Raw genomic sequence first — 12,714 nt, forward strand, 5'->3', positions numbered from 1 at the left:
ATATAAATGGTCTAATTATCAATTCGTATAATTTTCATAAAGCATAAAATTATAACACATTGAAAATAAATTAAAAACAAGAATGTAAATATTAAAATCAAGAATGTAAATATCGCACTACTGAAAAAAAAAAATTAAAGTAATGAACAGAAAAATAAACTTGTTTGAAGAAATTCACCTACTTAATGATATATATTAGTAGGTAAACTAGTACTTTAAAGTAGAGAACTTAGCATACATGAGGATAATAGTTACATCGTACCAAGGGAAATGGGTTTAATCAAAAGTGATAAAGCTCTATCTTTGGTCTCATTTTCTGGTAAGCCATACCCATCTCCATATTCGTAGATGCATTGTGTCATACGTGCAATGTCCATTGCCAAATTATTAAAGGATACATTAAATGGAGAACTCATTGTAAAGAAATTTGTATTTAGTTCCTTCCATGTTTCTCTTATAAGATCTTTTACGTACTCTCTGGCAATTGTCTCCCAAACACCTTTCTCATGCATGTAACATTGGATGGATTTCTTGACATCACCTCTATTCACCTCTTCCTGTGAAATTATAAATGATACAAGTAAGTAAACCTACCTATTTTTATTGATAAATTTAAGTTTATGAAGAAACATAATATTTATAAATAAAAAACTTTTGCTTCTCAACTAGTGATAAGAACCTATCACCTCTCCAACTACTCACAAACAAATAAAGAAGAAGATAAGCTTTTTCATACATAAGTTTGCTTTATATCCATTTACATAGGTACATACATAACCCATTAACTCCATTGGTATTTATGACAATATAGAAACCCTAAAAGGCACTGTAGAACTCCTAAGAGATACCGAAGAAACCCAAGAAATACAAAAATAATGAAAACTAAAGTTACCATGCATGAAAAACAAAAATAATGAAAATATCAATTTACAGCATAACATTAACATACATGATAACACTAGAAACAATATATGAATACTTCCCACATACATATATATGTTTCTAATATCTATTTTGTCTTTGTACTCCACTCACCACTGGACTAATAATATTACAACATATTACAAAGCATATTATTTGCCATGAAAAGTGACTTTTAATCAATATTTCAATACTTTGTTTTTAATGTCCTTTGACAGTTGCCACTCTTGTTATATAATACTAAAATTTTTCACATTAAAATTTTCCCAAGTTCTAACAAGTGAATAACGATAATAATGTGTAAAAGTATATATGGAATGAAGAGTTAATTTTCTAACTTACAGTTGATGTTCCAAGATCATTGCATAGGCGAAAAATTAGAAATGATTGCCGCATTATATTCGGAAAATTCTCTAGACTTTCCAAAGCTTCCTTTGACATATCTTCACTTATGCAAAAAAATGAATGGAAAAGAATAGGAAACGCGGCTATTGAAATCCACGCATTATCCAAATACTCCTTCATTTTTGGTTTGTAATCACTGTGTGCCCAATTTGCCTCCACCAAATAAGCTTTGCACAATTCTAGCCACTGTCACCATGTTAAACTATGTGAAATAATTTTATAGGTTAAGATATAGTAAAAGATATATATGAAGTTTATTATAAATAATTAAAATACCAACATCACTAATATTATTCTATAATTCCACAAGTCTTATAGAGGCTTACAATCCACATATTATAAAGGAATTAAATCTACATAAGATAAGCATAACTAAAGTTATACCTAATTAATCAATCAAAGCATAGGATAACATAATGTTATAGTAAACAAGATCCAAAAATAGAAAAAAAAAATCATCTTTAATAGGAACATACTGATTTCTTTAGATATGGAATGCAGTTGACATTCCTCATTTTGAGGACTTTGTATGCTATATCATTGGTTGTGTTGAAGAGGCTTAAAAAACACTTCCTCATGTACTTTGGGAGGCAATCTATGTCTTTAATATCCCACCTGAAAATTATATGAAGAAACATAAAACAAGATTAGTGAGTATTTCTTATTATTTGATATTTTTATTCAAATAAGCTGGAAGACCAACAATCACCTATCAACAGCAGAAGTGAAAAGCTCAAGTTCATCAAGAGATCCATAGATGTCATAAATGTCATCTATAGTTGTTATTAGACTATTAACTTGGGTAAGAGTCTCGCGGCAAAAGGAGAATTTTGGTTTAGGTGCATAGCCCATAGCAAGTAAGTAGTTTTCGACTAATCTGTCTCTCGTGAAGCTTAAATCACCATCAAGAAGATTGAGAGTAGCCCACCACCTGTAACAAATAACCTCTCATTGATTAATTTAACATATCTCCAAACATGCAAGCTTCTCAACCTATTTTAGTTAGTTTTTGGTTGAATGGAGTTCATCTAATACAATTGTTGTTCTAAAATCCTCTAATTCTTTTCTAAAATTATGTGCATTTCTTAACCTGAATACCTCTACCATATAACATCGTATGCATATATCATATTAAGCAAGTTCTCTTCATGTATTTTATCATTTTTGTATAATTAATTTGAATAAATGTTTGAGATGAAGTAATTAATACATATGAACTATTTAGTTTATTTGCTCTTACCGTGAACATTGCTTGAGTTCTCCTTGGTATATACTTTGAACCATGTTGAAGTCTAATTTTGCAAACTCTAACAAGTTAGGATTCATGTTGTCTTCCTTCTCATACATTCCGATGAACCAATGAGTGTGCAACCTTGGCACCCTCCAATGCATTGGCATCTCTAAAGCATGCACTACATGCTCCTTGAGTATGGGATCTATGTTTTCTTCCTTAAAGATAGTCTTAAGGTGGTTGGTTGTGAAAATCCTAGCTTTGTCTAGTGTATCCTCTCCTTCCATGCATGACAAGATGAGAGGCCTCATACAAGCTAAGCATTCCATTTATATCACTGCGAATGGTCAATTGGAAGTTACCCTTTTCATCTTTGAATCCATCAAAAACTCCTACCCATAAGAAAAACGGAGATATCAGAATTAAAAACCATACCAACTAAGATATTTATCCATAGTTAGAATTAAAAGTACATTTCACATGGTTAAGAAACTATTCTTCTACATCTTTTTAGCTCGAGAAATCTTATTAAATGTATGATAAATGACATAAAAGCACTCATTTATAGTTTACTTGTTATTTAATTTTTTTTTTTTGAAAAGGTGGATAAACCACTTCTATTAAAAACAAAGGGAAAAAAAACAAAGATACAACCAAGCCCCTAACAGAAAGAAGAGGGGCGCCAAAACGAACCACAAGCAGTGGAACAGAAACAAAAGGAAATCAAAAGACACAAAACGAGGTAAGGAACAACCTCCCCTACCCCACCCGACCCCTCCCACCCACCACCACAAATACAATTAACTAGCCAGTATGCGTATCGGGCCCAGCATCCTGAAACGATGCTCTCCCTTGCTCCTCCCCAGTGGAAGTAAGGAAGTCCAGACTACGCCTGATTGTAGAAGAATGTTCCTCCATCTTGGCTCTCGATTTCTCATGAACTATAGAAAACCAGGATAATAACATGCGATCAATCTTCATTAAAAGCACATGAGCAGACATCAATTTAGCATTAAACATGCAATCATTTCTAGCAAGCCAGATGTTCCACACAATCGACTTCACAATTAAGACCCCTAACTCTTTATAATCCGGTCTGATCGATAACCTCCATTCACCCCATAGTTGAAGCAGACTATTAGGCGGCTCGGGAAGCTTGAACAATCTGCTAAAGTAACACCACACCAGCTTCGCCATCGAGCATTGTAAGAAGAGATGATCTACTGTCTCAATTGCCGCGTGACACAACACACAGGTAGCAGTTGGAAGCCGATTACACCTTCTAGTTTCCAAGTTCGCCAAAGTGAGGATCCTATTTTTCCAAGCTAACCAATTAAAAATATTGATTTTTTTCGGGCAAGTACTCTTCCAAAAAAACTTCGCAACCGGGCAACGCAGCCCACCGTCGTTCAGAAAGGTATAAAAAGATTTAACAGAGAAACTACCATTCCCAATCAGACGCCATCTTTTTGTGTCCCCTAACACCCCGTCCTGCGATCTCCATCGTTCCTTGAAAGAAGTGGCATCCACCTCATAACAGAATGGAGGCTGGTACAACAGCGAAATTAGATCCCGCACAGTGCCAGAAGTTTCAATAGCTCTACGAAATTCCTCCTGCCAAATATACATAGGTGCTCTGCCATTTAGCCAGTTATCTTTCCAAAATAAAGTCTCCCTCCCTGCTCCAATACCATGGACAATACAGCTCCTAAAGACCGGAATACAACTCACAACTCCTTTCCAGAAGAAAGACATCCGACCCGAATGCCTAGGGAATATATTCCATCGGGCCATGCCGTAGTTGAATTGAAAAACATCAGCACCACACCATCCTGGGTCAGTCAAAAATTTCCACCACCACTTTCCCACAAGCGCGTGATTGAAGTTATTGAGATCCAAGATACCCCAACCCCCTTGGTCACGTCCACGACAGACGTTTTGCCAACTAATAAGTCTGCATTTCGGGTGGTCAAAGTCCGCCCCAGACCAGAGAAAGTCACGTCTAATCCGGTCAATCGCTTTAATGACCCAACCAGGTAGCATGAATATAGACATCCAATATGTTGATATTGCAGTAAGAACCGCATTGACCAACGTTAGGCGACCACCAAGGGAAACGTGCCTCACTTTCCACGACGCCAGCCTTTTCCTAACCTTAGCAATAAGCCCTTCCCAATCTTGTTTCCTTGGCCTTCTCCCAGAGATCGGGATACCAAGATACGTGACTGGAAGCAAACCCCTGGCACAGCTAAGGGTTTCCTCTGCATCTCTGTCAGGGAGCTTCCCCAAAGTCGAAGAAAAAAGGCACGTTTTAGAGAAATTGGTAGCTAAACCTGTCATCCCCTCAAACAAATAAAGAATTAATTTCACAATCCTCAGATCCTCCAGACCTCCCGTTGTCAAAACAAGCAGGTCATCAGCATAATGTAAATTACATCTACTGCCAAATTCCCCTAGGGGAACCCCCACCAGGATCCTAGATCTCAGGGCATGAGCAAACATAGAGCTCAAAACATCCGTAACCAATACGAACAACAAAGGTGATAACGGATCTCCTTGACGGAGCCCGCTTTTGTAGCGAACATAACCGTTAGGTGAGCCATTAACCAAAATTGACGCTTTCGAAGATACCAAAATGCAATTGATCCAACCTATCCAGCGTTCCCCAAAGCCCCTAGCTCTCAGTAGATCCAGGAGAAAACCCCAATCTACACGAACGAACGCCTTATTGAAATCAACTTTCAAAATATGACCCGACAACCTCCTCTTATGAATACTGAAAATAAGTTCCTCCGTTGTTGCAATATTATCAATGATACACCTCCCTTTGAGAAAAGCAGATTGCTCTTTGTCCACTAACTGATTCACCACCTTACCCAACCTCGAAGCTAACACTTTAGAGATAATTTTGAGCGAAGAGTTAATCAGGCTAATGGGTCTAAAATCCCCCGGGGTCTCCGGAGTATCCACCTTAGGAATAAGTGCAATACTAGCCCAATTAATCCGCTCCAGATTAGCACGATGCCAATAGAAATCCTCACATAGCAAACTGAGGTCCCCACTAACCACTTCCCAAAATTGCTTGAAGAAATGAATAGGAAATCCATCAGGCCCTGGGGATTTATCACTACCTAACTCAAACACTGCCCTTTTAATTTCTTCGATAGAGAACGGATCTTCCAACATAGACAGATCCACCGGGTTCTTCAATTGAAATAGGTGTTGGAGATGAACCCTCATTCTAAAATCCCGCTGACTACCAAAGGATTGCTTAAAATGTGCACTGAACACTTTCCCAATTTCACTGGGGTCCACAATCATAGTCCCTCCTTGGTTAAGGCCCGGGATGAGGTTGCGATTCTTCCGACCGTTCGCCACCGCATGGAAGAATTTAGTGTTTTCATCTCCCTCTTTGATCCATTGGGTCCTCGATCTTTGTTTCCAATAGACCTCTTCTTGCTTGCGGATATCCTCAAGCTTCAAGAGAATATCATTTTCTATCTGGAGCTAATCAAGAGTAAGGCATCTTGATTCCTTAGTAGTGTCCAGAACCTCCATTTCCTGCATCAAGGCTAATTTTTTCAGTTTGATCGACCCAAAGCTGAATTTAGCCCACTGACGCAAGCGCTCCCTGACCCCCGCAATTTTCTTAGACAGAATAAACGCACCACACCCCTATGTGTGCTCTCGGCCGACCATTATTTCACCAAATCATTAAACCCCTCCGAATGAGACCAAACCTTCTCAAACCGAAAAGGTCTAGGTCTAGATGAGTGGTTACCAACTTCCAGCCTAATCGGCACATGATTCGAGCCCAACCGCGGGAGGGTCATTTGAATCACTCTAGGAAAGTGACTTAACCACTCGCAATTAACCAGAAAGCGGTCTAGTTTCACCCAAATAGGTTCCTCTTGGTTATTGGTCCATGTGAATCTCCGCCCCACAGACGGGGGTTCCTGCAGTTCCAAATCATGCTTAATATCATTGGCCCTCCTGATGTCTTCCAAATTATAGTTACCATTTGATTTGTCCGCCACGTTGAAGATTGCATTAAAATCTCCACAAATAACCCATGGGATCCCCACAGCATCTTTGGAACCGCGAAGCTCATTCCAAAAAGCCGACTTGCGCGATCGCTCAATAGGCCCATAAACCGTTGTACATCGCCACCTTAATTTATCCTTCTTCGTCACGAAATCCACCGATAGACAAAACTCCCCCCCTCCCGGAACAAGAGTCCCTGTCCATTAACACACTATTCCACCCAATGACAATACCCCCCACGGAACCCTTCGCCGGAATGAATTCGAACTGATCAAGAATACTACCCCCAATCTCCCTCCAGGTAGCCGGTAAGAACCTATCTAGTTTTGTTTCTTGCAAACAACATACATCAGCATAATGTAAATGCAGAAAATCCTTAACTAGAAACCTCTTCGCTGGCCTACCTAGTCCCTTAACATTCTAGTTTATAATATTCATAAACAACAAGTTAGTTCCCACAACCCCCAGAGGGAGTTGCCACCAAACCCTTACTAATCATAGAACGAGACAGCTCTAACGAACGAATATGATTCACACATGCATCCACGGACTCAGTAAATGAAATGCCACATGCATTACAGTAGCTAGCAATTTGCACATTAGACCAATCTGAAATAAGAAGCGGTTTAGAGCTATTACCTTGCACCTCTTCCGTCACTGTTCCTTTCTTCTTGGTCGATTTGGGTGGTTCAGTCAAGTACCCAGCATCTTCAGTGAACCGGGAAGAAGGTTTTTTAGACTTTTCGCTTTTCCTGAGTCCCGTAGCTTGCCTTTGCCCACTAGCCTCCAAACCACCCTGCAACCCAGGTAACAGCTCCCTAAGGTTCCTCTCGAACTCAGAAGGCGAGTCGTCCGACTCAACTTCGACTCCCAAAGACACATCATCCGTAGGACGTTCATTAGAGCCCTCATCACCTTCTGACATCATATCAGTGCCACTGCGACCCCCAGCGTCCTCCTGAGCTAGAACCGGAACAAGTGCCCACCCCCCCCGCAATAAATTGCCAAAGAAAACCATCGAGGGGATCAATCATAGATACCGCTGACTTGTCTTTAAAATTAACTTTTGATAACTTCACTGGCGCTAGGGGCTCTTCTCCTATCTGCTTGCCTCTTGAATCCCTAACAACTCTGTCCCCCGTATCCAATCCTTTCCTGAAACTGACTCAGGCTTGGACACAAAAGGCCGGCCCACCTGCAGGCCCACATCACAAATAAGGAGAGGATCCCCTACATCCAAATCAATCTCAGGCAGTGCTCTATGGGCCGTGTTCTCAAACGGCCTAATCATGAGAGCAATGGAATCATCAAAAAAATTCTTCTCCACACCCACTTCATGGGCCTTTAGGTTCTTCTGATCCAGCTTCTCAACCAACCTCAACGATGTCAGCCCATCAATGTTGTTAACTTGGTCCAGCGGAACACCATCCACATCAACCCCGCCACCCCACGTGCAAGTATCCTTAAAGTGCTCCGCCCCTTCCTTATCGTGTTCCATCCCAACCTTAACAAGTGCCGCCCCATCCTCGGATGCCACGAGAAGGCCACGTGTCTCCTTAACCTGCTCCAGCGGATCCTTAACGTGGTCCCTCGACTGATGAAAGCCCCCATGCTCGACACGTAACTCTCTCGTACACTGCGTCCTCTCCCATTTCTTCCGCAACACCTGCCTCCGCTCGGGAGACTAAGCCCGTCGAAGTCCATCGGTCTGACCCGGCTCAACCGGAAAACCACCGGTCCGACGCCCAACCTCCCGATTCCAAGGAACGTTCGCATCAGCACCACTGTGGGAGCAAAGCTCGACCACTTCCGGTGAAATCAAGACCCCCGGTACCTTCTCCGAACCAGCATTCACAGCTGGCCTAGCCGGAGCCTCGCCATCGATCCGCAGTCCGGTGTGGGAGCTCAGCTCAACCATCACCTTCCCTTTCCCTTTATCAGTCACCTTCCTAGCCTCCTCCTCAGGCTGAACCTGCGTCCCCGACTTCACAGCCGCTCCATCCTCCATTGAGTCAAGTATGTATCTTCCCAGATCACGCCGGAACACTGGGAGCGCGCCGCGATCACCTGTGAATAAAACCTGGTATTTTCTCATCCCCATGCTGAGATCCAGCTCCAGAGGAAGCGAAACCCCTGCCCTACGCCTCACCAGCGCATAAAATGAAGTATTTATGCTTAACCTCAGCTTGCGAAAGAGTGACCAACTCCCCCACTGGCCTGAGTACCTCCGCGATAATGGGCCAGCACCAAGCATGAAGGGGTAAGTTCCAAATGTGAACCCATTGCCCCTCTCCCGACGCCCTCCCCACCGCTCCCAACTCAGCAGACCACGGAGAAATATGAAGCATACACGGTCCGTCTTTAGTCGTCGCGGAAAAAGTACCAAGCTTGCACAGCTCCTTGACCTCCACTCTATTCTCCATCGGCAACAAGAATGTGCAGTCGTTCAAAGGAGTAACAGGGCCAGCAAGCTCCTTGTTAATGATGGACGGAATGACGTCGAGCAAGCTATCTTTGTTGACGAAACCCTTAGTCAAAGTGAGCACTGCGACTCTCGCAAGCTCATCTCAGTTTCTCAGATTCTGGAGACAAGGCAATCGAGAGAGACGGTTTAGGTCTTGAGTGAACCAACTTAGCTTCCGAACCAGATCTCAAGTCTCTCTCAACCGGCAGCGCAGTCGAATCCGCAAACTTATCCATTCGCTTTGAACGAACATGGAGTTTCCTTCGGTGTGGACTTCTTCTTGGTTCAATGGTGCACCTCGCCGCCATGTGACCTACGCACGAAAGTGTCAATGAGCTTTAATTGATGGATGATGTCTTTGTTTTCATGAAGCAATTGCTTTGTAGCATCTTTCAACTTTTCAATCCTTGAGGTGAATTTCTCCTCCTACATGAAAATTAGACCGTATTACCAATATAATAAATATTAAAAAAAAAACATAGAGATAAGTTAGAAAATTGTCATGAAAACCAGCATTATTCTTTGATATGAGTGAAGAAATTATAAAAAGACACGGGCAAAATTGTAATTTACGCAAGAATTTAATGCACCTCGTCCGAAACGGCTCGTTGCACTAAGTTGAGTATGAGAAGAATTTTATAAAATTTGAATCTTTCAAATAAAAATATAAAAATTAAAAGAGAGTAACTGTTTAAATTAATGTAATATAGTTAAAGATTTCTTAATAATATATAATAATTAAATAAGCACTTATAATTATACCTATACATATAAAATAAATAAATATATTATTGGCATTTAAGGTTTCACGGGTTTTACAAAAGGTATATATATATATATATATATATTATATATATGAGTTTGAGTTTCGAGTGCCCAGGGTTCAAATCACAACCCATTTCGAAGTCTAATAATGTTCTTCAAAAGGAACCCTCAAGATTTGGTACAACTAGTATTAGGGGTGGCAAAAATTCGTGTCCGGACAAAATCGGGTCTGGACAACTACTAATATAAATAGAAAAACTTGTGTCCGGACCCGACCGGTTTTAAATCTGGACAAACTTGGCATGTCCAAACCTGGTTTATTTTAAAATCGGGTTGTCCGGATGTCCAAATTTGTCCGAATTCTATAAGCTATTTTTAAGTTCGCTCAAATATTAAATTATACAAAAATAATTTAATTCACATTAAATGCAAAAAAAAAAAACATCAATAATCCAAAACTCAACTCAAATTATAGAAAAATCTAAGTCATAATAGAAAAAACAATATATGTTTAAAGTTTTTAAAAGAATGGGCTTAAAACAAATGGGCCTAAAGTTGTGGGCTTTTAAAGTTTTAGGGGTTAAAAGGGCCCGGTTGTCCGAATTTTTATGTCCGCACCCGGCCCGAATTTAAATCCAGACAACCAAGCCATGTCCGGACCCGGCCCGCATTTGCAAACCTTATGTCCAAACCTTTTTTATTCCGGGCCGGATAAAATCGGGCCGGCGGGTCCGGACAGATTATTGCCACCCTAACTAGTATTCATCAAATCTATGAGATTGCCGCTTATAATACAAACATGGTCAAATCAAACCACAGACATGAATTGAGTGAGGTTGCACATAGTGTTAGCACCTAAACCAATAATAGTGACAAAAAATGTGTTATTTTTCTTTTTTAAAAAAAACAGATATATAATGTACAACCTAAAACTAAATATGAACTAAAAAAACTAAAATGTAAGTTGAAAAGTAAAAACAAAAAAACAAAAAAAACAAAAACAAAACAAAAACAAAAAACAAAAACAAAAAACAAAACAAAACAAAAAAACTTAATCATTATAATCGAAGCATCCATGAATATGTACATAATTTAATTTTCCCCTTATTTGGTGATGGTGGTAACTAAATTTGGGAAATATGGTTCTAAGGTGGATTACCACTTTATATGAATATATATACACACCCCTCGTTGTTCTTTTCTTCTCATCTTTACCCTCATCCGGTCGTCCCTCTCCATCTAAATTCATCCTTTTTCTATGAATCTTAATGTGTTAGAGTTGGGACTTTTTATTGAATTTGGTAAGTAATATATATATATATATATATATATATATATATATATATATGATAATGTCTAGAATTTCTTTTATCTTTTTATTTATTTTTTTTTTATTGTATCAAGCAATAACAAGTGTTACATAACTTACGGGTCATTTGGTTACAGTTATACAGTAATGAGGTCTTGAATACTATATGTCCAGAAATATTATGGTAATTTATAATAACCATATTTGGTTGGGAACTAGTATTAATGTAATCTTTTATTTTTATGTTTGGTTGTTATAGTAATCAACTTAATAATGTTCTAAATTCCACAAAAGACCCTTGTAGCTAAAATTTTGAAAAAATTGAAATTTAATCTAAAATAAAGTTTTAGATAAAAATAATTTAAAAAAAACGGGACAAATATTAAAAACCAAAAAAATAATCAAGTAAACTCAGTTCCATGATAAATATCAAGGAACTAAACAATGCTCATTCTTAACCAAAAGTTTATAAGTTTTAGTATTTGTTTATTATTTAATATATAGATAGATTAATAATTATTTTAATTTTTTTTTCAAATATTGCTAAATTAAAGCAATTAAACGGATGACAAATGAGCCACGTCTCTGTTTGTGTCAATAACATCATCTCTTGTATAAATAGTAGGAAAATCATAACTTTTGTTTTATTAAAAAAATCCAAATAATAATCAGTCAGCACATCACATCATTCATGTGGTTGATGTCATGGTCCGAGGTTATTTGGTTAAATAAAAAAAAAAAAAATAGGACTACTTTAGTAAAAAGCCTAGTAATTAAACATCCTCCCATTTGAGCACCATGCTCCTCGTTGCTAAACTACAAAATGATGCTATTTTTTAATTAGGATACACAGTCAATTGCACTTCAAACTGAAAAGACAAGCATTAATCCACTTGCGTCCAAGTGGTTCATTTCTCTCAGAAAAAGCTGAGTTTTTCATCAGGATAGTGAAGTAAATGGGACTTTTTACCCTCTTAACCCTACAAATTAATTATTTAAATAATTCTAAAATTATTTTATTTGTTCAAATAGCCCCAGTATCATTATATCGAGGAGCTGATTGAATTGCTGCCTGGACCTATTTTAAAATCAAAATCATTGATTTTTTTTGCATTTCAGACCCTATTTTTATAATTATTTAAATAACTTATTTTTAATTTTTATATCTCAATTCTTTTTAAAAAATTGTTATTAAATAAAGAACATCATTTGAAATTGAAATTATTATTATTAATCTGAAAATTATTTTAAATTCTTTTATTAATATTTTGATTATTATTAAAGTACAAATTATTTGATAATAATAATATTATTATTACAAGGTTTAGATTGGACACTATTGTTAACTTTGATTCTGATTTAATGGATATGAGCAATTTAAAAAATTATTTCAAACATGTGGACCACTATTGTTGGATTCAATTCTTGTCATCTTGTTTTTTTAAGTAGATGAGACATTTTAAATAATAATATTTTAATAATAATAATTTCAAATAATTTTTACTTCAATAATTGCCAACCTAGGAATATTAATCAAAATATTAATAAAATAATTTAAAATAATTCTCATTTTTA

General features: G+C 37.9%; 1 protein-coding gene across 1 annotated transcript; it reads right to left on the reverse strand.

The window, feature by feature from the left end:
- Positions 1-251: 251 nt before the first annotated feature.
- LOC120255183 ((-)-alpha-terpineol synthase-like) lies at positions 252-2,844 on the reverse strand. The gene is made up of 5 exons (XM_039263079.1): positions 2,567-2,844; positions 2,036-2,257; positions 1,803-1,941; positions 1,264-1,512; positions 252-557 (listed from the first exon to the last, which is right to left on the reverse strand). Exons 1-5 carry the CDS (start codon positions 2,842-2,844, stop codon positions 252-254), a joined length of 1,194 nt encoding a protein of 397 aa, XP_039119013.1.
- Positions 2,845-12,714: the final 9,870 nt, after the last annotated feature.

The sequence above is a fragment of the Dioscorea cayenensis genome, unplaced genomic scaffold (assembly GCF_009730915.1).
Source record: "Dioscorea cayenensis subsp. rotundata cultivar TDr96_F1 unplaced genomic scaffold, TDr96_F1_v2_PseudoChromosome.rev07_lg8_w22 25.fasta BLBR01000874.1, whole genome shotgun sequence".
In the NCBI taxonomy this organism is placed as follows: domain Eukaryota; kingdom Viridiplantae; phylum Streptophyta; class Magnoliopsida; order Dioscoreales; family Dioscoreaceae; genus Dioscorea; species Dioscorea cayenensis.